This window comes from Sinohyriopsis cumingii, chromosome 19 (genome assembly GCF_028554795.1).
Source record: "Sinohyriopsis cumingii isolate HCF-2022 chromosome 19, ASM2855479v2, whole genome shotgun sequence".
Classification (NCBI taxonomy): Eukaryota; Metazoa; Mollusca; class Bivalvia; order Unionida; family Unionidae; genus Sinohyriopsis; species Sinohyriopsis cumingii.
This window is the reverse complement of record NC_142979.1, coordinates 17531813-17559589: the sequence shown is the minus strand read 5'-3', so window position 1 is coordinate 17559589 and position 27777 is coordinate 17531813. Positions and strand designations below refer to the sequence as shown.

Sequence of the window (27777 nt, the reverse complement as noted above, 5' to 3'; positions counted from 1 at the left end):
CAACCAAAATGGACTGATAAATAAGCAATTTTCCACTGCCAGTCCGTGTTTGCACAAATACCTTTTACTCAGACCTGTAATGGCTTCCCACTGGTATGTAACCATACTTTCAATGTTAAAATCACAAAGTATTCTTTTTAGGTCGATTGCCACCACCGTTTTTGGCCGATGTACAATGCATCATGCTATTGGTTAGTTGGCATTGCATACTAAAGTAGGCAACATATGAAATCCAATAGATGTCACTAGGAAAAAGCACCGATATAGCCGTTCAATCCACCAAGGTGTAGATAGGGACCTTGGCTAGAGAAGATGCTACAAGACCTATTATGATCCATAGTTGGTTTTAAATGAAAATGGTGCTTGTTTGTCTTCCAGTAATGTCACCATAGCAGCCATCTTGAAACAAATTGTATCTACTTTTTCTGAATGGAAAGTCATATTGACATGGGCTCTCAAGAATTCTTATGATGTCTGTTTGGTCCTAAATGAAAACTGTTCTGATCTGACCTTCAGTATGGTCAGCGTATTGGCTGTCATGAAAATCTTGTTATCAATACTTTATCTGGATGGATGGTCGTATTGACATGGAGATTTCAATCCAAAAGTATGTGTGAGGTATAGATGGTCCTACATTAAAATGGTTTTATAATCTGATGATCAGAAATGGCTACAGTGGTGGCCTTTTGAAAACCTTATAATTGCTAGTCATACTGAATGATGGTCATATTGATGAAGTTCTCACTAAAAGACTCGAGATGGTTTGAAAAGAAAATGGTGCTGATATGACCTCCATTATATCTGCTTTTAGTGGCAAGCTTTAAATCTTCCTATCAATACTTCTCATTGGATGACCACATCAACATGGGGTTTTCACTTCTTATGATATCTAGTTGACCTTACTTAAAACTAGTGCTCCTCAGATATCCAATATGGCCATGGTGGTCATCTTTACAATTTGTTTATTGTTACTCCTCCTGAGCAGGTAGTATTATTGACATTCCCTTTTCAATAAAAGACTTGGTGCCTAGATGATCCTGTCAAAAAATTGGTGCCAATCAATGGGGACATCTTGAAAATCTTATCACTACAGCTCCTGAACAAATGATTGTATCCACATGAGGACAACTAATAAAAAAACACTTCGCTATTTGTGTACTTGGTCTTAAATTTTAAAAAATATTGTAAAATTAAAGCTTTTTCCCCTAAAACAGAGGTCATTTAAAAAAAAAAAAAGAATTACATGCACATGCATATAGTTAATCCTATGTTAAATGGTGCTGATCAAGCAGCCAAAGTAACTGCCGTGACAGTCGTTATAAAAATCGTTTTTGTTTTTGTCTACTACCCCTAAATGGATGGTCTTATTGACAACACGGTTATAGCAATATGTATCTGGATCTAAATCATATGTTCATCTTGTCTCCAATATGACACCGATGTGGCCGTCTCAAAATCTTGTTATCACTACACTTGCATAAATGACGGCATTGACCTCACTGAAACACTTCTTGCAATATTTAATGGATTCTGAATAAAATGGTACAAGTCCGACCACCAACAAATCCACACTTTTGTAAAGAAGTTTTGAAAACAAAATCTAATTCACCTATATTTTCATATACACCATAGTCTACATAAACTTGTATGGGGTAAATATGACTGTTGAATGTTTTAAGCACAAATAATTTGCAATATTCTAAACATTTAAGAAGTTATGTTTGATATGCTACCGTAATAAAGCAGGTGTACTACTGTAATAGAGCAGCTATACTACTGTAATAAAGCAGGTGTACTACTGTAATAAAGCAGGTGTACTAATGTAATAGAGCAGCTATACTACTGTAATAAAGCAGTCATACTGCCGTAATAAAGCAGGTGTACTACTATAATAAAGCAGGTGTACTACTATAATACAGCAGGTGTGCTACTGTAATAAAGCAGGTGTGCTACTATAATAAAGCAGGTGTACTACTATAATAAAGCAGGTGTACTACTATAGTAAAAGCAGGTGTACTACTATAATAAAGCAGGTGTACTACTATAATACAGCAGGTGTGCTACTGTAATAAAGCAGGTGTGCTACTATAGTAAAAGCAGGTGTACTACTATAATAAAGCAGGTGTACTACTATAGTAAAAGCAGGTGTACTACTATAATAAAGCAGGTGTACTACTATAATACAGCAGGTGTACTACTGTAATAAAGCAGGTGTACTACTATAATAAAGCAGGTCTGGTCGCAAATCAGCATCCTTACTGAATTGTTAGTAGCCTGTTCAGAAGTTAAGAAATATTGGAACAGCAAGAATTAATTGGGGTCTCAGCATGATGTATGTCTTTTATCTAATTGCAAGCAATATAGACTCTGATCTGCTGTCAAATAATGTGCCAACAGATCAGGGTCTGTGTTGTTTGTTTGCTCCAAAACAAACTGCAATTGACCTGGATCTGCCAGTGCATTATCTGCTTATGTGCCGTGTTTGTAATTGGAATCATGTGATGGCAAGGATATACATTATTTAAATGCTTTAATGTATATAAATCTTACCTGGATATGCATCACTTTTAGTGAAATATCTGGATATACATCACCTTTAGTGAAATATCAAGTTCTTGATTCATTGATTTTGTTGCTGTAGATTTTAAATGCAAACCTTCTGTATCAAGGTTATATAAGCAACTATGTATGATATGAAAGTGGTCTTTCTGTAAATAAAATTTTTGTCCAATACAAATATGATTTTTTTTATTAGCCCTGCCACACGAGGGTTAAAATTGAAAAAACCTCTTGATTTTATATCACCTTGCCTATAAAGGCTACTCTTGACAATTTTCATGAAGATTGTAGAGTTTTATTTTCATAATAGTATGCTTTTAGTTGTACTGCTCCAGGCGTGGAGGGCTTGCATGATGGCTTGTCATCCACCTTCTTGCAATGGTCTTCTGATGTCCATCATATAGTTATGTATGTAATTGTTACTCTTCACACTTCTTTCACGATTGTTATGTAACTTGAGGGATTTATCTTATGGTCACGTTAATTTTAAATGAAAATGGTATTCTATTGACATCTTGAAAATCTTGTTAGTGCTACCTCGAAACCATTGCACAGATTGTCACAAACTTGAAACACAAATTTATCCCAAGGTATTGATGATCCTACATCAACTGGAGTTCTTAATATATTCAATATGGCTGCCAGGGTGGCCATCTTGTATAATTCAGAAGATTATCTTGAAACTTGTATTATTTTTTTTTCAGAGATGTTGATCCTAAATAAAATGCAATTCTGTTGACATTCAGTATTGCCAACAGGGTGGCCATCTTGAAAATCCTATCACAACTCCTACTAAACCATTGGAAGGATTGGCATAATCAAAATTGTACCCTTCAAACAGTATTTTGCAAGCAGGACCACCATCTTCAAACTCCTATTACAGCTACTCAACAAAGGGAAGGCTTGGCATGAAACTAGAGATACACATTCTTTGGAAATCTTAATTGTCATTAATAAAAATGGTACCCTCACATATTCAGTGTGGCCACCAGGGCAACCATCTTGAAAATTAGTGAAAATGCTTGACAGACAATTATAAATTGATTGGCTATTTTTAATTAAACTAAAGAAACTTCCTACTTCATTGCTCTTGTAAAAAAGGACATTACCAGTTTCCAGCAGAACAAAAGTTGGATATGTACTTATATTTTCAGAGGAAAACTAAAATGTATTGGCCAAAATAATGCAAATACTGGAAACAATTTTGTTATATTCTACAGTGGTTCCCCACTTATACTGCCCTCCTCACCAGCAGCCACCTCAACATGGATAGTTTTTTCAGCACTGATGACTGTGTATAAAAGTGCCCCTTGTGGCCAGCTACCCCACTTATGCAGCAAGCAGTTGAGGATAAAAATGCCAAATTTACCCCTCACAAGTTGCCACATTTTTTTTCTCAATATGTGTGCAGATCAAATATTAGTCTTGAGTTTCCTCTGACCCTTGACACCCGATTTTTGATGTTTGGACATTTATGTTGGGGTGTAGAGTCAGAGTCCATTCCCTATCGAAAAGTTGGAATTCCAGGGAATTCGATAGGGAATGGACTCTGACCCTACATAAATGTTCAAATATCAAAATTGGGGTGGCAAGAATCGGAGGAAACTCGGACTAATCAAACATTTAAGTCAAACGTTAAGGTCAGCAATCTGATTATCTATATCGATGTCTTTTCTCTGGTGTCAGGTTTTCGTCAGTGAAAGAATTGTGTGTGATTTGGATTTGTAACGTAGCTTTAAAACAATTTCAGTCATATCGCTACGATGTCTGAAGTGTGGCAGTTTATAGTGAGGTCTAGCACTGGGGCACCATGCTGCAGACATGTAGCATGACATTAATGAAAGAGGTGTTGGTTAAATTTACATTATAACATGTACCACTATGGTTAAAATTATATTATCTGCAAACACCCAATTTACAGAAAACGGACTTGACAATGTTTGCGATAGTTTGGGGCTTCACACAGCTGTTGATGTCTTCACTTTGATGACAATTGTCAAGATCATGACGTGGTCAGCATTGACTAAATATACAGTTTGTGAATTCACAGAGAAATTAACCTTGATTAAACAGGGTACCAGACAAAGATGAAAAATCATGTGACAGTATGTATATCACTTCCTTTAAAGACAAGCCATTTTGTCTACTGTTAGGTATATATATATTCTTTGTAATTTTTGTTCATGACTGTAAATTGTAATGATTACCTATAAAGAAGATCTTATGTAGCTAATTTTTATACATGTGTATAAATTCTAATTTAAAATATTGATAGTGCCTGTAGGTTGCATAGGATCTATAAAATAGGTGCTTACAATCATTAATAATAATAATAAACCTGTTTACTAGTTTTGGGTCATTTTCCATTGGATGGGTTGATCAAGTAGGTTCTTGTATGATGTGGAGTATTTACAAAAAGTCATGCAGTGAGTAGGAGAATAGGACTCTATACTTGTATATAAGGACAGAACTGAGTAATTATTTCATTCCTAATTTGGGTTCTTATTTCATATGTTGTGTTAATGTCACTCTGCAGATGTATTTAATGTTGTGTTTAGAGGAGCATTTGTTAGGATTATTCAGTGGAATTACAGAGTGCTCATAGAATGAAGTATTATTCTGCGACTATTGTGAATTTATTCAAAGGAGTTCTGGACAGTGTGATTGTGATACATCAGAACTGTTGGCAGACCAGTACATTTGAGGATTTGAAATTCGTTCAGAATATTTGATTCCTTTGGACTTGATTAGAACATTTTAGGATTATTTTGGATTCAGTTTAACTTTGATGATTAAATTGTTTATAAAGTTTTACAAAACATGGTTTGCTTCTCTCTGTTACTTAGTTTTTTATAACCATAGAGTCATACCACTACAGAAGTTTTGTCTCATAATTAAATTGCAGTGCTGTACAGTTTGCAACACTGTTAAGGAGAATATTCTGCAGCAGTGGGAAAGATAATGGAAATAAAATTATTCTAAATGCAAGGTGATGTTTGTACCAAGATTTAAATGACGTTTTTTTAAAGATTTTATAATGCACAGGTCAATAATGCCCCACTCAAATCTCACTTAAGAATTGAGAAATATTAATGAATGTTTATTTCAAATGAGTCTGTTCTTAAGAAGAATCTTACAGTAATTAATGTTACCTTTAACTGAAGATATGAAATGCTTTGAAGTTACATGTAGCTTTCTTACTACATATATACTTTTCAGGAAAGGCCATCTGTCTTATATGGCCACTCTCCTCATGCAGAAGGGGTGGCTGTATAAGAGGGGGACCACTGTAATAGCTGACCCTTTAGGAACTGATTTCTATTAAAAGATATTGTCCCCTAAACATCCTGATTGTCCAGTGGGCTTAAAATATTTAGTACAATGTTGTGGCCTCAATAAGACTCGCAGTCAAATTCCAGTGGTACAGGTATTATGCCTATGCCATTATTGTCAAAAACTTGCACATTACATGGCGCTTCTTATAATCTATTTACACTGCAAGTTATGTGGTTAGTTATCATATTCTGTGCCAGTCAAAATATTATTAGCAACTGAAAAGGTCACATAAAAACAAGTTTAAATCAATTTTTGAGTTTTATTGGATTTTCTAAAACATTATTATACAAGATGCCCAGGAAACGGAAATCTGAATCTGCTGACAGCTTGGATGTTATTTTGTACAAAGACAGGTGCCTGTAAAAGAAAACTAGTAACTTATCTTATTTTGAGTAATTGAGTTATTTTGTACAAAGACAGGTGCCTGTAAAAGAAAACAGCAGTAACTTATCTTATTTTGAGTAATTGAGTTATTTTGTACAAAGACAGATGCCTGTAAAAGAACACAACAGTAACTTATCTTATTTTGAGTAATTGAGTTATTTTGTACAAAGACATGCCTGTAAAAGAAAACAACAGTAACCTTTTCATATCTTATTTTGAGTAATTGAGTTATTTTGTACAAAGACAGATGCCTGTAAAAGAAAACAACAGTAACTTTTTCATATTTTATTTTGAGTAAGACTGCTCTGATGACTTAATGGTGTGAGCATTACATTAAGTAATATGGACAAATTCATGCCATAAACAAATATTTTAAACAGGCTTATAGGTCATTTTCTTTGACACAATGAACACATAACAGAAGCACTGTGATAAAACATTTAACATTTTTTGTTTGATCTCCTAAGTATCAATGATGGAATAAATTAAACACTTTTTGTTCCCTTTTATTTGGTACAGTTAGACATTTCATTAGAAAAAGCTTCATTAAAGTGATGATAAAATTGGAACACCTAAAATTGCACGATATATTTAACCCACTTAGTGGGATCTTAGGAATATTGCACGTGAATATTTATTCTGTGCATGTGCATTTCAGATGGCAGAGCAAAATTTTGATGTTACTTGTATCAGCATTTCACTTGAGATGTCATAGATTAATCTGGAAAAATAAAATTATCATCTGTCCTCTCTACTCCACTTGACTCCACCCCTCCCCTTTTATCTGGTTGATAACGGAGAAATAATCTTCCAATTTGAGTTCAGTTACTAAACAGTGTTACATTTGTCAGCCTGTCAACTTAGATAAAACCTGAGTGAATTTGCCCCCCAAAAAGACTGATCTCGAACACTCTTTATTTGTAAAATAAAAGGAAAGAAACTAAGATATATAGAATAGAAATAAACTTTTCATATAGTCAAAGTATAGTTTAATGTGTGTATGCAGATATTTATGTTCTCAATTTATTGTTGTTTGTGAAAGCGTGGATCAGAAGATAGACAGACCCATTTCTCCAAGAGGGATGTCGTATATTTCATTCCCAACACAAGTCAGACCAAAAGTACAGGGGCAATCAACATATACTGTTCCATTTGGCTTTCCGGATCCATAGCGCACATAACAGCCTGGAAATGAAACGATATCCATTCTACACATACCCAGTGAAGCCTTTTAGTGAGAAAAACAAAATGAACCAGAGAATAAAATGTATGCGATCATTAATAAGTAAATAATAAAATAGACATGAAAATGACATAGATGAATCTCTCAATTCGGTATTATTGAAGGAACTTTTGTTTGACATGTGAAGAAAAAACTTGGTCAAAAAGGGACCAGAACTTGGTGTGGTTTTTTTGCGGGGGGGGGGGGGATAAAACTATCATTAAGCCAAACTTTGGTTTTCTGGATATGACGGCATGACAAAATTCAAATCTGTTTTAATTCCATCCAGGCATTGAGAAGTTTTCTTGCAAAAACAAAATTTGTTATGTGAGAAGTGTACATATAGATATACAAAGGACAAGGTCATACTAAATATACCTCCTCCATAGATTATGATGGAAATACACTGCAGCTTGCATGTCTCATGGTATTCCGTCAATAAAAGAGCTGCGTTTAATGGTAAGTAATGCTGCAAACAGAGTCCAATTTTTCACTCAACCCATATACCAGACATGCAAGATTTTAACTAATCAGCCAATTTTTTCGCATATTTGGTGAAGAAAAGCTTGTGCAATTTTGTCAGCGTATAGTATAAAGCTGGAAGGCTGGGACTATTGTTTAGAAGTTTACAGCCTTTTGTCAAATCGCCTAATTTCGTGTCTGATATACGGATGTCCTCCGAGAAAGACATTGCAAGAGGGACAGATTGTAATCAATAATCCATGTAAACACAGTGTATGTGCGAGACCGCTCCGATGGCCGCGGAAGATCGAGGATTCGAACCCCGGCCGAATCATACCAAAGACTTGTAAAAATGGTACTAGGCGATCAGCATTAAGAGGTTAGTGTTAGGATTGGTCGGTCTGGTGTCAGGATAATGTGACTGGGTGGGACATGATGCTATCGAATGCTTATCTGTGCTTCTTAATTACGTTTGAGAGCTATGAAAGATTTGTATGAGCCACTTATTTCCACAACATATTGAAACATAACAGTCCAAATAATGATTGAAACAATGGAGAGGAGACGAAATTGCAACAACACTGTTAAAAGGGCCCTGCAAATCTTACTGGATGACTTGAAACTCTAATGTTATTGGCCCATGCTTGAAAGGTGGAAATTTGATTGGACTGACACTTAATACAACCTCCATAAACTTGTTGAGCAGTTCCCACTAGCAACTGTGCTATTCGAATCGGCATCTATGGTTAGCACGTACAACGTACTTCCCTTTTTGTGCGGGTGCACACGCGCGTGTGCATGTGAGTTGATCTAAGTGGACATTTAAGACCTCGCTAAGTAGCTCGTGAAAATCAAACGTGTTTTCATCTATCTATTGCCATGGAGGATAAATATGCTTAGCTGGGGCTGGGGACTGAGTATCTTAAGACGGATGCCTCATAAACAGAGTAACCTAAGCGCAAGTGTACGGCACCTCCTCATTTTTTCCATTTTCATTTACATTTTTTTGTATGCCATGTAAAATATATGTTATATAGAACTCTGTACTTACTGGATCCGTCGATGCCCATCTTCTGACAATGTGCTCCAATAAATTCTCGTCGGCGGCCGATCGGTCGGTCGTCACTCACACAACACTCGTCAGCGGAGCAGTCGGACCCGGAGCGGCAGGTCTGCCTCCTCCTGGTGCTTGGACCTCGGCAAGTTCCTGGGAAAAACAGAATTTGTTAGTGTTTAAAAGTGGAGAATTTCTTTAGACAAGGCATTTGAGGGTGTATTGCCAAGCTAAAAAAGTTCACGCTTTAATAAGGAGTATAAATATGATACGTGTTCTTTTAAATCACACCTCTCCGGTGGCCTAAGTGGTTAGAGTGTCCACATCGGATGCGGGAAGTCGCGGGTTTGAACCCCGGCCGAGTCATACCAAACACTTATAAAATGGTACTAACAGCTGCCTCCGCTTGGCGCTCAGCATTAAGGGATTAGTGTTAGGACTGGTCGGCCTGGTGTCAGGATATTGTTTCTTGGTAGGACATGATGAAACATGTCTGCGGCACGATGCCCCAGTGCTAGACATCACTACACAACTGCCACACTGCGTTCATCGTAGCAATATGCCTGAAAATTTTGTAAAGCTACACAAACATTTCAAACCACACACACTTTTAAATCACTCCTCTATAAACTCTCAGCTGACACACTTGATCTACACTTTTTATTATGACTTGATGAATATGTATGCTTTTTGCAGTCATAAACACTAGTGTGGATTATCAATTTTTTAATCTAATCACAGGTCTGAAATTGGATGTGTTCTGTTTGTGAAAACATATTTTGCGACAAAAGAAATACTAAAGCATGCAGAGATTACAGCTTTGGTTTTGAAATACAAGTAATACACACCTACATTAATACGACTGAGGAATAACTGTAATAACTGTAATACACATCTACACAATAGGACTGAGGAATAACTGTAATACACTGTTTGTGAAAACATATTTTGCGACAAAAGAAATACTAAAGCATGCAGAGATTACAGCTTTGGTTTTGAAATACAAGTAATACACACCTACATTAATACGACTGAGGAATAACTGTAATAACTGTAATACACATCTACACAATAGGACTGAGGAATAACTGTAATACACACTTACACGATAGATCTGAGGAATAAGTGTAATACACACCTACACAGTAGGACTGAGGAATAACTAATATAGACCTACACAACAGGACTGAGGAGTAAGTATTATATAAAACTACATCATAGATCTGAGGAATAAATATAATACACACCTGCACAATAAGACTGAGGAATAATTGTAATACAAACCTACAAAATAGGACTGTAATACTGTAATCGGTAATACTGTACATAATTACATAATAGGACTGAGGGGTAAGTGTAATACACATCTATATAATATATCTGAGGAAAAAAGTGTAATACACCTAAACAATAAGGCTGAGGAGTAAGCGTAATACACACCTACACAATAGGACTGAGGAGTAAGTGCAATACACACCTACACAGTATGATATGAAATATAAGTGTAATACATACCGATACAATATGGCCAAAGAATAAGTGTAATACACATCTGCACAATATGACTAAGGAATAAAAGTAATACACCTACACAATATGACATGAAATATATGTAACAGAAACCTACACAATATGACCGAGCAATAAGTCTAATACAAACATACACAATAGGATTGAGGAATAAAATAATACACACCTGCACAAAAAGACTGAGGAATAAATGTAATACACACCTGCACAACAGGACTGAGGAATAAAATAGACACCGATACTATTGGAATTAGGACTAGAAGTAATATACACCTACACAATAGGACTGAGGAGTAAGTGTAATACACACCTACACAATATGATATGAAATGTAAGTGTAATACGTACCGATACAATATGACCAAAGAATAAATGTAGTACACATCTACACAATAGAACTAAGGAATAAAAGTAATACACCTACGCAATATGACATGAAATATAAGTGTAAGACACACCTACACAATATGACCGAGGAATAAGTGCAATGCACACCTGCACAACAGGACTGAGGAATAAAAGTAATACACATCTGCACAAAAAGACTGAGGAATAAGTATAATATACACCTGCACAAAGGGACTGAGGAATAAGTGTAATACACACCTGCACAAAGGGACTGAGGAATAAGTGTAATACATACCTGCACAAAAAGACTGAGGAATAAGTGTAATATACACCTGCACAAAGGGACTGAGGAATAAGTGTAATACACACCTGCACAAAGGGACTGAGGAATAAGTGTAATACATACCTGCACAAAAAGACTGAGGAATAAGTGTAATATACACCTGCACAAAAAGACTGAATAAGTGTAATACACAACTTCACAAAAGGACTGAGGAATAAGTGTAATACATACCTGCACAAAGTGACTGAGGAATAAGTGTAATAAACGCTTGCACAAAAATACTGAGAAATAAAAGTAATACACACCGGCACAATTGGAATGAGGAACTATTTTCACCATTACAGGAGAAACACACAAGATTACATCATATGTAACCAAATATACCTCATGGGACGATGGGAACAATGTAATTTAGGTTAATGATTGTAAAACTGATATGCTTTTTTAAATTTGAAGCAAACGATACACACAGAAAGCGCATATTTTGTATCGGTATCAATATTGATTGAGCAGCCAAATATCCGGCGATGCAGTCGGATAATTCAAAATGGCGACGGGAGGTGGAATACTGTGATTCTATGTGGATTTGCAAGTTTTCAAACACCGGAAAATTTGCTCTACAGAGCGCCGAATGGCTCTTTAAACGACCGAAACTGAGAAGATGCGAGAAATACCGGTGATTTGGAGCAAGGCAATATATAAAAATGAGAAAAAGAGACAAGTAGATAAATAATGTATTCATTCATTCATTTATTAATGCCATGAAAATGATCATGGTTCATTCATAAATACCAATTTCTCCAAGTGGCATATCGTATTGACCTGACCCCTGACATCTGAAACCCGTGGCACATGGGCAAGCATAATACATTCCAGAGGATGGGGATGGGCGAGTGTTTACCAAGCAGTCTGCAATGTAAACAAAGGATTTCTATATTAATTGAATGTTGATCAAGCTTTATTCTTATGTAATCAAGCCGATTCCATCTGATTTTAAGTCTGTGATTTTTGAGACCTTCGCGGGTTTCATGTGCCGTTTGAGCATTTGTCTTGCTGTTGATAAGCTCTTCGGGAACAACACCACAAGGTTCATGTGCCTGATCCAAAATGTGTAAATGAGAGAGAGAGAGAGAGAGAGAGAGAGAGAGAGAGAGAGAGAGAGAGAGTTTATGTGTACCTGTTTTTTGTCATGTTGATAAGTTATAAAGAAGTCGTTTATTGATACCCGAGTTCAAGGTCAATCCTTATTTACAAGCTTAAAATGTTCTGGAAAAGAACTTGTGACCCAGATCCTGGTCATTTTATTGGTTCTTAGGGTTTTATGTAAGATTGTGGTAAACAAAACTTATTCATTCCCGTTATTCATTTCCATTTTAAGTTAAGTCTGTGGAACCATTTACTGTTGGGATCAGACATAATTTGACTGGAATCATTTATTTAAATTATTCATGGTAATTACAAAGTGCTCATTGAATTTTGGACTCGGTCGTTATTTCGGATTATTGTGAATTCATTCAAAGACAATTTGGATGCTAAAAATGTGATACATCAAGACTCTTGCAAGATCAACTTATTAAAGACTATATGTACACTGGCACACACAATAAATGAATTCATTCGGAATACTCTGTACTTTTGGAATAGTGGTAGAAGATTTAGGATTGTTTGGGATTTAATTCACAATATTGTAAGATCCTCTTAAATGTTTGCTTTGTAACCTAAATACATTTATTTATTGATTTTACTAAACTTGTTGGTTTTGCTTCTTTATGTTACTTAGTGTAAACACAGAGTTGTAACTATATATACATATACATATATATATATATATATATATATATATATATATATATATATATATATATATATATATATATATATATATATATATAACAATAACATTTTATGCACATGAGCCTTCTGTCCCAAGTTTCTTGCAGGTTCCGGGCGTCGATAGGAAACGTTTTCCACCGACTAAAGCCTCGGTAAAACAGCATTCGTCTGAGGCACATTCGGAGTGGTCATGACAGTATCCAGCAAGGACTCCACTGACAGGGACTGGTACAACCTGTATTTGGAGAAAAGAACGTATGAGTGATATTGGATTGGTCCTGCCATTTTGATTTTAGGATATGCCTGAAGGCATAACCACCCACATACTCATAAGGAAAGGTTGCGATTTGATTCATCGAACTTATTAGTACAGTCGCCCTTGCCTCTTTGCACATTACAGTCGCCCTTGCCTCTCTGCGCATTGCAGCTATTTCAGGTATAAAAATCCTTAACTGACCACAAATTCGCCACACTTGCAATTTTTTCTGCATAAGTTAAGGATACTGTTTTGTTTGGTGAATCGTCGCTGAAATTTAAGTTTTTCCGAAAATCTGAACATAGTTAACTAAAATCATGTTTTCTTCGTTTACTATAAAATCGGATTGACCGTAGCATTTCCCTCCGCTTCGCAGGAGCAAAGCACTTCATTCTGATTTTAGTGACATTGATATGGATTTTTATAGTACATAGCTACAATACGTGAATTTCATGTGATTGGTTGTTTGAAAAGCAAGCAGCTACGATCTGTCCGAATCTTATATTTTAAGCATTATATCTTTTTAACAATATAATTTCAATGAAACCTGTCCGTGCCAGATAGTCAATGGGCAAGGTAAATGTGTCCTTTATTAATGTGTGCCTTTTATATCGAGTGGTGCTTTGGATGTAGACCACATTAATACACACATAATATATAACTTTACCATGTTGTTAGAAATTGGGTTTTAAAAACATATGCAGATTCGCTGTTCTAAAAAATAATGGAAAGGAAGAAAAATGGACGCTCAGTTATTTAAAATCGTCCTTAATTAATGAACACGTTTAAATCAAACAAACAAACACACTCACTCTAAAAAGACTTCATTACCATGTTGTTACTAAGATTCTTTAAATGCAGCAAGGGGAACACTTGGGACCAAAGAAGACTCTTCTGTCCGTATTAAACAGGTGTTCCTTATATAAAGGTATCAATACAAATTTACATTTTGTTTTGCATTCATTATGCGAATTCAATTTCAAATTCCTCGTTTAAGAAAAAAACTCCAACACAGATTTTTTTTTTATGCGGGACAAGATGGCAAACAAATTTTAAGTAAATCAATATTCATCTTAAAACATGTAAATATTTCTTTATTCAAGGTGCTTGTAATAGTTTTATTAGTATTAATATATGCTCAGCAATTTCTTATATATATATATATATATATATATATATATATATATATATATATATATATATATATATATATATATATATATATATATAAACCTCATTGCTTTTCAAGCTTTGGTACATAGTAATAAGCAAATAACGAGGCAAATAAATAATAAATAATCCCCGGTTTCTAAATGAACTAAGCATGCTATACAATTTCTCTCTCTACCCCCCTCCCCCCACCTCTCTCTGGTTTTAACAGCCAACCTGTGAAAACAATGAGAATGTGAGGGTAAAGAGAAGCGTGAATTTCTAGATGGAGTGTACACATGGGTGAGGTCAGATATGTATATTGGACTGGAACCAGTCAACAAAATGTAACATGGTGAACAGATTCTGTGTTTGATTCTGGATCGAACAGGTAGCTAGTGAAGCAAGTGGAAGGTGTACTCAGTTGTTCGTACTCTGGCGATGATCCGAGCAGCCGTGTTTTGAGGTTTCTTTAGTAGGTACTGAGACGAACCAGCTAGGAGTGAATTACAATAACCCAGTCTTGAAAGTAGTAAGCAACACACGTGTTTTAGTGGCATCAACCGAAAGAAAACTGTAAATGGAGCTGACGCGTCTCAGCAACAGATATACAGCCTTGCACATGTTAATTACATACTGGTGTAATGAGAGCGTACTATCGAGTGACACTTATGTTTCATGTTTCGTACTGGCTGTGTAAATTTAATGTTGGCATTGCTGTTTGAGATCAAGAATGAGAATAAGCGCGCGCGCGTGCGTGCGTGCGTGTGCGTGTGTGTGTGTGTGTGATTTGGATTTTTAACGTAGTTTTAACAAGCTTTTGAGTCATAAAGCTACGATGCAGTGTGGCAATTTTTAGTGATGTCTAGTATTGGGGCATCATGCCGCAGACATGTAGCATCATGTCCCACCCAGTCATATTATCCTGAAACGAGGCCGACCAGTCCTAGCACTAACCTCTTAATGCTGAGCGTCAGGCGAGGCAACTGCTTGTATCATTTTTAGTATGACTCGGCTGGGTTCGAACCCGCGACTTCTTGCATCCGAGGCGGACGCTCTAACCACTTAGGCCACCGGAGCGGTCAGAAAGTTTTTGCACAGTGATCAAGATGGCTTCAGTTTATCATCATTCATCTGCAGCTTGTTACATGTCATTCATGACTTCACATAGAAACTAATTCTCTATGCCTTGGATGGTAGCCTCGGCTTCAGCTGGGCAGCTAGATTTTTTTTATATTTGAGTGTCATCAGCGTATAATTCATGAGACACCGGATGTCGATCTATGACACTAGAGAGCTGCTGAGTGTACAGAGTGAAGAGAACTGGCCTGAGAACAGAGCTTTGTGGAACACCAAACATAGATCAGCTGCACTGAAATGTTTTCCATTTACAGACACAATTTGTGTCCTGTTGACTAAGTAGGACTTGAGCCATAGTAAGGCTGTATCGTGAATACCAAATACGTGCTGGAGACGGTGAAGTAATATACCATGATATATTGTGTCAGATGCCGCAGACAAGTCAAGGAGGGTGAGGTCTGTAATCCTTCCACTATCCAAAGCAGAGAGAAGGTCATTAACTATTCTCAGAAGGGCCGTTTCAGTACTAGGGAAGAATGCAGACTGTACATTGCTAAAAAGACTATGTGAATTCAGATGAGATACAAGCTGGGATAGAACGACTTTTACAAAGATTTTTTAAATGAATGAGAGGTTAAAAACAGGGCAGTAGTTCTTTAAATCATGCTGGTCAAGAGTCAGTTTCTTCAACATAGGCTTAACAATGGCAGTTTTGAAATATGATGAGTGAGAAGTATTAATAACATCGGTTAGTTATGGCAATATTGCATGTACGCACTCAAGCAGCAGCGATGTCGGAATTGGATCGAGTTCACGTGACTTTGGGGAGCCGTTCATCACAGTTAAATGCACAAAATCCATAGAGACTGGTTAAAATGCTGTAAAAGGTTTCTGTGCATATTCTGTATCAAAACTAAATATTGACGATGAGTCAATTGAAATTCTGTTGTCAAGCTAAGAGACTGAATTTTGTCACGGAAGAAAACTGGAAACAGGTCTGAAAGGTTGACCCGAGAAAAAGTCGTTGGAAGTGGTGTACATTTACTCCTTGACATTAGCTATTTCGTTATTTCAAACAGCTCTCTGCAGCTGGAACTTAATGTGGTCCTAGTACGGTAGTAGGCATGAACTATGTTTATAACATTCTTCTTAGCAGCTTCTTAGATCTTTTTATGAATAGTGAGGCTGGTGGAAAGCTAAATCCTCTCTGCTTTGCGACGTTCTCTTTTAGCAGTACGAAACTGGTCGCAATCACTACAATGTCATGGATAACATATCTGTATGACACTCTGCACTTGCTTGCTGGAGCATGTTTGTCAAGCAATAAACGAAAGTACTTACCAAGTTGTACTGCTGTAGGTGGTAACGAAGTTGTTAGGTTTGCTTAGATGTCATGCGTTAGTTGGGTTCTTATTATCATACGGAGGTTTCTCTTAGTAGCAAACAGAGATAGAGGGTTAGGGACTGATACGTTCAGATGGTATGTGACGCAGAGGTGATACGATGCAAGCTCGTGGAACGCCAATAAAGACTGTATACTATTAGCATTAGGTCTATGAAGAATCCAGTCTTAATTGTAACCATGTTTGTAGGTTGGCTGGCTAAGTGTCTGTTAGAGGTTGAAAATGTGAATAGAATGAGGATTTTTTGTGTGTGGATTTCCATGACAATCAATGTGAAAGTTTAAATCTCCAAGAATAATTAGGTTACTACCTATCGAATTTCCATACTCCAAAAGGTTAGGAAACCTCTCCAGAAAGATTCAGTCAGCTTTTTTTTTTCTTTTTTTTTTATGGGGGTTATGGCTAGGAGGGGGACGGTAGAGGCAGAAAAAATGGACTGACCTTTGTTCTACTGTGTGCGAGGTTAGGACCAATTCAAAACAATGTGTTCGTAATTATAACTTGTAGAGTAGTAAAGACGGTGAATTATGGAGTTCTTTGCGATAACAGCAATGTTACCTCCAGCGGAGTGGCGTGGGAACAACTTGATGGGATAACTGGAGGGTGTTAGATCCACACACTGGTTCACCCCCTTTTATTTTTAGCAATGCTTCTGTTAGGAAAAAGATGTCAATATATTGACCGTTATGTAAGATTTATCACGATTTAGAATGATAAACACGTGCTGCACGAACATCCTCTGCATTTCTAGAGAAAGGGCGTGTCAGTGGATAAACCGAATATAAGGTTAGTGTCTTCCAATACAAAGTTTACTTGGTTGATGGTTAGAAAACATAAATACCAAATAACTTGTATCTGAAGACACTAACCCTGCAATCTTATAACCCAAGCAAAATAATCGATGATATGTTTCCATTTGAACTCCGGTTAGCCTTATTCCTGGCTCAGCTGGATTGTATCATTATGTAAGACCCATCAGTCTAAACAGCCGTAACATCATGTTGGATTGTATCATTATGTAAGACCCATCAGTCTAAACAGCCGTAGCATCATGTTGGATTGTATCATTATGTAAGACCCATCAGTCTAAACAGCCGTAGCATCATGTTGGATTGTATCATTATGTAAGACCCATCAGTCTAAACAGCCGTAGCATCATGTTGGATTGTATCACTATGTAAGACCGATCAGTCTAAACAGCCGTAGCATCATGTTGGATTGTATCATTATGTAAGACCCATCAGTCTAAACAGCCGTAACATCATGTTGGATTGTATCATTATGTAAGACCCATCAGTCTAAACAGCCGTAACATCATGCTGGATTGTATCACTATGTAAGATCCATCAGTCTAAACAGCCGTAGCATCATGTTGGATTGTATCAGTATGTAAGACCCATCAGTCTAAACAGCCGTAGCATCATGTTGGATTGTATCACTATGTAAGACCCATCAGTCTAAACAGCCGTAACATCATGTTGGATTGTATCACTATGTAAGACCCATCAGTCTAAACAGCCGTAGCATCATGTGCGTATGACGTCGTTTGGTAAACAAGGTACATGTGTATGTAACAGCAGAATTTCCTAAGTGCATTTCCGAACATCGGCGGAAAGACCTGAACATGTTCTATTTGCTGAGGTCGCAAGTAATTTTGTCAGCGTACCAACCCCAAAAAATTGGTGTTGTAAATTGTTGAATACATTGTAATGAGTGAATTCAAGCATTAGTTGCAGGCTAAAAACTGGTTTCAAGGACAATACTACTTGTGCGCATATACTATTTTAAAAACAAATATAAAAAGAACCTGTTTTTTTTTACACTGAGTATACTTGATAATCGCCGTTTCCAAGAATGTAGATTTATATAGTAGACAAATTAGAAGATTACCTTCTTACCTGAGTTAAACATACAAAAAATAGAATTCCAATCGTAAGGGACATGTCGGTAAGTGTGTAATTACTGTGTATCTTATCAAAACTGTTGATCATGACGTTCGGTATGTATCCGCATGTATATAAATGAGGCCTGTGTGTATCCGAATGTAGGTAGATTATGCCAGTATGTGTCCGAATATAGGTAGATTATGCCAGTGTGTATCCACATGTAGATATATTAGGCCAATATGTATCCAAATGTAGACAGATTAGGTCAGTGTGTATCCGAATGTACACAGATGAGGCCTATGTGTATCCGAATGTAATTTGATTATGCCAGTATGTATCCGAATGTATGTAGATTTGGACAGTATGTACTTATTCATCCATCATCGACAAATAAGTGTATCAAAAAGTAAACTGTGTGATGAGGCGAATACTCATATAATGGTCATAAAATAGAAATAAAAATAGTCTGAAACTTTTCTTTGTTTCTTTATATTTTTCCGCTCTAATAAAAAGATTAGCAAAACGAAACGTGCTAGCTAATGATCAGAATTATAACCGTTAAGACCCTGCTGCCATTATGTAGAACAATGATGCGGTCTTATACACAGGCACACCTATGTAGAACAATGATGCGGTCTTATACACAGGCACACCTTTCCACACGAAATACTGATAAGGAAATTCTTGACCTTATCTCCTGTCTTCAAAACTCTCCATTTGATAAACACGCCTTTCTTAATTTGTAAACCATTTATAATTATTAAAATAATTAAGATTTAGTTTCCTACACATTTTAACTAAATAAATATACTGGTCAACAGGACAGTAATACATGCTAATAAATTTGTCAGAACACAGTCCTGCGGTGATCTTTCATTGAGTAAAGAACAAAGTCCTGCATTGAGATTTCCCTGATAATCTTAGAAAAGGTTGTTCTATCCCATCTTGTAACTCATCTAAATTCAAACAGTCTTTTTAGCAATGTACAATCTGCATATCGCCCTTGCCACAGTACTGAAACTACTCTTTTAAAAGTAGTTAATGACATTCTCTCTGCGTTGGATAGCGGAAAGATTACAGTCCTCACCCTCCTTGATTTGTCTGCAGCATTTGACACAATAGACCATGATATATTACTTCACCGTCTCCAGTATGTATTTGGCATTCATGATACAACCTTACTGTGGTTCAAGTCATACTTGGTCAACAGGACACAAATTGTATCTGCAAATGGAAAACACTCCAGCCCAGTTGATCCATGTTGTGGTGTTCCACAGTGGTCTGTTCTTGGACCTGTTCTCTTCATTCTGTACACTCAGTCGCTCTCAAGTGTCATACATCATCAGCCATTGTCTCAACAATTGTACGCTGATGACACCCAAATATACAAATCTAGCCAACCAACTGAAGTTGATGCTACCATCCAAGGTGTAGAGATGTGCATTACTGATGTGAAATCATGGATGACATGTAACAAGCTGCAGATGAATGATGATAAAACTGAGGCCATTCTGATCACAACACAAAGACTTTCTCATTCACATCCTTTACCTCAAACAATAAATGTCAGCAACACCAACATTAAATTCACATAATCAGTACGAAACCTAGGGTTACTCTGGACAGTACTCTCACATTGCACCAGCATGTCATGAACATATGCAAGGCTGCATATCTTGAGCTGAGACGCATCAGCTCAATTCGCTAATATCTTTCAGTTTATGCCACTAAAACACTTGTGTGTTCATTAGTACTTTCAAGACTGGACTATTGTAACTCAATTCTGTCTGGTTCATCTCAATATCTACTCCAGAAACTTCAAAAAGTTCAAAACACAGCTGCTCGGATCATACTTAGAGTACCACTATCAGAACACACCTCCCCGCTGCTCTGTACCCTACACTGGCTATCCATTCGATCCAGAATCAAACACAAAATTTGTTCTCTGTGCTACGTTTCACTGTCGGAGTCTAGTCCAACATACCTATCCGATCTCACCCATGTGTACACACCAGCAAGATACTTACGCTCCTCTTCTGACAATCGTCTACTCATTGTTCCCACTACGAAAACAAAGTCATATGGACAGCGTTCTTTTGCATATCAGGGCCCAGCAACGTGGAATGAATTGCCCTCTGAACTTAGACACAAAGACACAGTGATCACATTCAAGAAGGCTCTCAAAACTCACTTATTTCGACTGCAAGAACAAACTTAAAGACCTGATAATGTTTCCTACCTGAAATATTCTCAGCATGTTTTTTTTTTATTTTTTAATGTTTTTCTAATTTCATGTTGTTTGTTTTTGTAATAATATTATTATATGTTTTTTTTATCTTATAGGTGTTGTCTAATGTTGTAAAGCGCTTAGAGCTTCTAAAGATTAGGCGCTATACAAAGTCCTTATTATTATTATTATTATTATTATTATTATTATTATATTCCGAGTCTATATTTCAACGCAGAACAGACTATTGTAAACGTGAAGAAATAAAATTGTAACGTCTTTATACAATTCAGATTTTCTTTATGTAAATGTAGTGGTTGAAATAAACTTAGGGTTATACTGATCTGCAATCTGTTTACATGAACTTTACCTGACGTCCTGCAAATCCGTATCTTCGACGGTTTAGGATGAAGCTTGCCATGTGGATTGGCGTTTTAAAGATTATTGACAAATTTGATTTTGCATAACATCTGTACAAATAAATGAGGTGATCTGACGTTTGATTGACAAGATTGTCCCTGACGCTGTTCTAGAATTGATTTCAATAAAACTGGGTATGCCTGCTCAAAGTGTCAAGACCATGCATTGCTACGAATTGTATTTCTGAAGATATTTGGATTCAAAGTTTTATATTAGCCTGTATGAAAAACTCTCGATGGGAATTTAATTATGAGCAATGTTCATTCATATTAATAAGTTGTAAATCTTGTATCGTCTGGTTGACAAAATTCATTAGAACACTCCTGAATATATATCCACATACAAGGAGCTATACGTACATACAGGGCTCTATACCTACATACAGGGCTCTGTACTCACATACACGGCCACATACAGGGAGCTATACCTACAAAAAGGGCCATGTATCCACACACAGTTTCAAGTACTTTAACTAGAATATCGGCTGACATTGAAAAAAGTTTGGATGAACTGAAGATTGTGTTGATATATATACATGCAAAATTCTGCAGGCATCCTTAAATATATCGTGTTAAAGAAGTTTCTTGAACTGCATCGCAGGTCACACTATTCGCCTTTCTGCAAATAAATTACCTATCACCTTTGCTGTTATAGTTTCATAGTAATTCTTTGTCATGTGTCTTGCTCTTTGCTAAATTGAGATATCAAATGCTGATTTAATACCAACTTGCAAGAAATTTTAAAAACTTCCCTGAAAGTACTTCTTTCAGAATGCTTTTAAAAGATTTGTATGCCTGTTTATGGCAGTCTAATTCGACTTTTGTTTTGGACGCCAACTTATATATGCGAGTAATATTAGACCCGCTTTAGCGTCTTGTTTGAAATTGAAATGACGAATAAAATTCAATGTAGTTTTTTGGTCTATTGTAGTTATTTACATCATTATGTATGCATCTGGGCATTGCGAGGGAGGTGGACATGGAAGATCCCATTTCCAATCAATCAATCAATCAATAAATCAGTCTATCTATCTATCTATCTATCTTCTATCTTTGCTAAGTGAAAACTTGCAAATTGGTAAAACGGGTATATTCGTGAAATGGAAGATATGATGAAGCATTTAACAGCTGGGTACCAGCTGAAAATATTCAATACATAATCTATCGACATTTCATATCCACTACGGAGACGATATTTCAAGACACAACTTTGGACTGGAGACCAAGGAACAATGAACAATTAGTTGTATCAAAGAGTATTAAAACTTTGCAGCTTTGAAGGTTAATGTTATTCAAAAATTATAACAACGCGGTAAATAAAGTACAAACGAACATCAAAGAATCAGAACATGCTTGGTAATTGAAAATACCAGAGGAAACAAAGGAAGTACATAAAACATGCTACAAATGAAAAACGTGTAAAGCCAGCTAAATCTATGCAATGTCCAAACAGAAGAATAAATGACATTACCAAAGAAATTTAAAGAGATATCATTCAAAAATATGAAGAACTGTATCTATAGGAGGTAAATAAACAAGTACGCGACAGATGCAATGTAAAATATTACAAGTCAGTACATGCGCTTTTGAACAAAGTAAAAAGTAGATAAACCGCAAATAGAAAGTCTAAATGATTACAAATTAGTGCATGATATTTTGAATAAATTAAAAATGAATGAAATTCGTAATTAATTAAGCACGCATAAGGACATTTAACGGTTATGAAAAGATACCGATCACAGTGTGGCATGTTTTTTAACGGATTTTCATGCTGGCATGTTTTTGTCAGATACCAAAACTGTATTTAAAATACCTTTATCTAATGGCAAATTATTCTAAAATCAAATAAAAGATATGAAACAATTTAAATTGATCTGCAACAATTTCAAAATCATATCACACCATGTCTGAGATACATTAATATTAAAACAAATGCATGCTCAACATGTGGCCACCACCACTAATCCCACCCCACCCCACCTTCATCAGCAAAGGAAACGATGGCGCATGGAGTTAAATACATTATTCTAACACGTTATCGTATCGCATACACACCGATGAACAATGAGCCATACCAGAATTCACAGAAGGTAATTCAAACGCTTCTTCCAAATTGATTACACAGGGTAAACTTCATCTAGATTTATATGAAATCAGAAACATATGCTACTATTTATGTGGTCAAGTATCTGCGAAGAATGCTTGAAAGAGATATCGGCATATTAAATGGAAGAGATGATCTTTATATAGTTTGTTGACTGCAACATTTTAATGGCATTAACTGATTTGTTCTTGCCTCATTCAGTTAGGACAAAGAGGACTTAACAAGGTATTAAGAATTATCCATTTAGAATGTGAGGATCAGAAAAGGGTAACGCGCAAAATTCTAGTATCGAAGATATACTATTATTATGTGTATGGAAAGAAATTTAGAACACCACTTGACACTAATAGATCAATATCCACTGTAGTATTGTGCTCTTCTTTCATATTTCACGTAACACTTGCAGAAGCCTTTGAGAGATAGAAGGTGGAAAACATGACCGTGAACATTAAGGGATTTGTTTCCAGTACGATACGATTAATCAGAAATCGATTGCACAATCAAGCAATGATTAATACAGAACTGGAAACATTTTCTGTTATAACTACAGTACGAGACAAAAAATCATCCACATGGCAGCCAGTACAACAGCAACAAATCGTATGCCTGATTTTCCCACAATGAATTTGAACTGCTTTTTTTTTGTAACGACTCTTTGGTTATAAACTAAGTTAACAGGCGGAAGCAAAACCAACAAGTTTTGTAAAACTTAACAAATAATTTAATCATCAAAGTTATAAAATGAAAATTTAAGAGGAACTTAGAGTATCCTGAATCGATCCCTAAATAATCATGAAAGGTTATATTCAAGCCAAAAAGAATCGAGTGTTCCGAAAGAATTTCAGATCCTCGAATGTTATGGGCTTCCAACAATCTTGGTGTATGAAAATGAAACTTTCTAGTTCATCGTTGAATAATTCACCATAGTCTCAGAATAATGTTCTATTCCAATTAGCACTTTGCAATTCGAACGTATAACCCACACAAATATCTCCTCTCAAATTATTTAAACACAACATTAACCACAACTGCAGACTGATTTCAACATATGAAAAAAGAATTCGAAATAGGAATGAATTGATTTTAGTTTTTTAAATTAACGTCGATTTCGCCCGTTAGGGCATGTTCGACGGTTTGAATTGATGGCTCAATTCTCTCCTTATATACACCGCCAAGAGTCGATTGCGACTATGTGTTGCAAATATACCCCTCGTGACAGACCTTGCTACTCAATCTAATATTTCATAATACCTATTCACGTGATCAATCCCATCCACTGGAAATAAATTATTTCTTCTAAGAACCCACCTGACTTCACCAACCAATTATAAATTACCCCAAACTTGTAAACAGATTTAATTATTAAATTTTATAACAACTATTTATACATCCTGTGCAATGTACGGATACTCCTGATATCTTAAAATAGAATCTATACCGGTGTACAAAATTATGTAATACCTTTTATACAGATGATCACTACAATTTACAGTCGTGAACAAGAATTACGCACAATATATATACAGTTATGTACCAAGATTTATGAAAAATATATAGATATACATGACATTACATACTTAAAACAGCGGAAAAGATGCAAAAGATTATTTATTCTCAAGGTTTATAATTCAGGAAACAGTCTAAAGAAGTTATAATTTATTTATGTTACAAACAACAAAAGCACATTAAATTAATAACGTAAGTGTTAACAAGTTTAAACTGACGTCAAGTATATATATATATATATATATATATATATATATATATATATATATATATATATATATATATATATATATATATATATATATATATATATGTATGTATGTATGTATGTATGTATGTATGTATGTGTGTATGTATGTATGTATGTATGTATTGACTGTTCACATCGTAATATATATTTCATGTTAGCAGTATTAAATCTGCTAACAGGTCTTCATTTTCTGATCAGAATAAAATAAAATATGAATACTCACAAAATGTGTATTTCTGTGTCTGATATAGTCTATCCTTAATCATGGACAAAGCTTAAGCACACAATACCAATTAAATATGCCTAACAACATATCTCGTGGATTGATTTGCGGTACAAATTAAACCCTATGAAATGTGATGTGAAAATTTATTTTGATTGTCGAAGATTGTCTTCAGCTCAAGCGTTTTCGAAACGCAGAAGAAGTGTTCTGCGTCGCCTTAGGTTAGATATGCCCATGGCACTGTATCAAATACACAATCCCGAGTCATTCATGCATGTATTATGTTTCCTGTTAGTTTATTTTTTCCATGTTGCTTCTGTTAATTATTTTAATTTCAAAATATCGCTATCTAGTATGCGAAGCTTTCAGTTCGTGATTATAGTTTTTACATCTTAAAAAAATCATGCAATATATGTCAAATTATCACATTACACAACAATGTTAGTTTTTTGATAACTTGTCTGTTACATTTAAAAAATTCAAGAATTGTTAACAAATATATTTGTCTCTGATATCGTTACTAAATACATCTTGATAAAGTCTTTATTCTAATAAAATGGTCCCTTCCAACTTTGTTGACAATAAGTCAACTTATATTCAAATATCGTAAAATGTAAACACGTATTTTGCTCTCTATTTCATTTTTTTTATACTGATTGTTGTAGTTTCTCTGGATCACGCTTTATCCCTTCCAATATTCGATGCACGTTTAACTTCTATGAAAGTTATTTACCTTTTATTTATTTGCTGCCGAACACCGTATAAACAAATAACTGTGTCTATATAATCTGCATTTTGATGGTCTATATACATGATTACTTCGTGTGTTTAGAACAAATTCTAGAGCATGGATAACACACCTAACGTATTATCCTTAGCATTTATGCAAGCTTTGATCTTCCAGAAACGTTCAGGCAAACCAATGCACGAGCTTCGCCAGAGCGATTGTTATTTGTGTGCATTATTAAATATTCAATCATACTAAGCATCTTCTAGTACCTTATTTCATTTGCTGTCAAGACATTGATAAACACAATGTCAAACTTTTAATAACGCTAAATCTTGTCAATTTAGTTCAAAACCTTGTCGTGTGCTAAACATTTCTATAATCCGCTCACTCTACCTTCTGAATTGCTCTTTTTGTGAGTATGATCATTTACAAATAACAAAGCTTTCACAGAACCAAATTGCACAATATTTAGAATGACAATAAATATCGTTCATTTTCATTTACAAATTCATAAAAATCTTCTTTGTTACAGCCTTGAAGTCAATACTCATTTAAGTTTTCTTATATGACTCTCAGTTTTGATTAGTCATAATTTCAAAATCTTTAGCAGTCGGACGACATATAAAACCGAATTAGTTTTTATAAGTTGTTTTGATATTGGTCAACTGTTGATTTATTTAAATAGGAGAAATTTCTAAATATATTAAACTCTTTTGATTTATTTAATTATACTTATGTCAATATTTATCGGATGATGATGCAAATATATTTAAAATTTATCATAAATCATATATCATAATGTAATAAAAATGCCCCCCCCCCCTCCGAAGTGTCTTTCAATTACACAACTTACCATCCTCTTGTAGAATCCACATTTTCTAAAACAGAATTATCTTCAGTCCGTGGTCGTACTGTATGCTCGACGTATTCCATACACAGAAACCAACAACGATTTTTTTAAAAATGTTTAATGCCATTTTATTTTTAGATGTAGCCAATGTGTCACACGTCTCTTGTATGACAGATTTTTTCAAATTTGCGTGTCTTGTTTAAACTCTTTCCGAATCTGGGATTTTTTTAATCGCTGAGGATATTGGTAAGATGCTTATGTCGTAGCCGGTCTGTCGACAGTAAGTTAGTTTTAAATATATGTAGAAAAAAACATTTATTCCCTATGCGAGAACCGAACCACTAACTTTTCTATACAAATCCTGCGCTATAAATTGTCCTCAATGACCTAACGTACCAACACTATAAAATGAGCTAGGTTCATTCGTCATAAAACTTTATTTAATTCCAAATCTTACTCAGAAATATTCGGATTAATCCGAATGTTGCATTAGCACATTAGGATAACATTTTCATTTCCGGAATAAGATTTATTAAAGTAAATATTGAGCGACGTTTCATGACTGAGAGACGTGTAAAATAGAAGATTACTAGACTTGTCACAAAAGTCAACATGGTGACATTACAATTCTCTTAAATCAATCAGATTGACTGATTTTCAAAAACACAGTTGCATTTGTTTTT

General features: G+C 35.4%; 2 protein-coding genes across 5 annotated transcripts in view; one reads left to right on the top strand and one right to left on the bottom strand.

Annotated features, from left to right (window-relative positions):
- Positions 1-2737, top strand: part of LOC149775208 (pescadillo homolog) — a 62795-nt gene extending 60058 nt beyond the window's left edge. The window contains exons 17-18 of one of the 3 annotated variants that reach the window (XR_016416593.1): positions 1-2122; positions 2212-2737. The exon at positions 1-2122 is cut by the window's left edge and continues 656 nt beyond it. The gene's annotated coding sequence lies outside the window, so the exon portion shown is untranslated. The other 2 variants (XR_016416592.1, XM_089944157.1) reach the window with 2 other exon arrangements.
- Positions 2738-6140: 3403 nt separating this feature from the next.
- On the bottom strand, positions 6141-19000 carry LOC149775207 (uncharacterized). 2 transcript variants are annotated; one of them, XM_089944158.1, is made up of 6 exons: positions 18798-18993; positions 13090-13246; positions 11971-12087; positions 9015-9170; positions 7345-7464; positions 6141-6252 (listed from the first exon to the last, which is right to left on the bottom strand). In XM_089944158.1, the coding sequence occupies exons 1-6, from the start codon at positions 18888-18890 to the stop codon at positions 6230-6232; spliced, it is 666 nt and encodes a 221-aa protein (XP_089800284.1). In that variant the 5' UTR covers positions 18891-18993; the 3' UTR covers positions 6141-6229. The 2 variants fall into 2 exon arrangements, with proteins under 2 accessions (XP_089800284.1, XP_089800285.1); XM_089944159.1 differs by lacking the exon at positions 6141-6252 and adding an exon at positions 6493-6530 and having other exon boundaries at positions 18798-19000.
- Positions 19001-27777: the final 8777 nt, after the last annotated feature.

Coding starts and splice junctions, on each gene's coding strand:
- LOC149775207 (XM_089944159.1), bottom strand. CDS start 18,890: ATGATCAACAGTTTTGATAAGATACACAGTAATTACACACTTACCGAC. Junction 13,247..18,797: donor TTTTTGTATGTTTAACTCAG/GTAAGAAGGTAA, acceptor CTCCAAATACAG/GTTGTACCAGTCCCTGTCAG. Junction 6,531..7,344: donor CATCCCTCTTGGAGAAATGG/GTCTGTCTATCT, acceptor TTTCTTTTACAG/GCATCTGTCTTTGTACAAAA.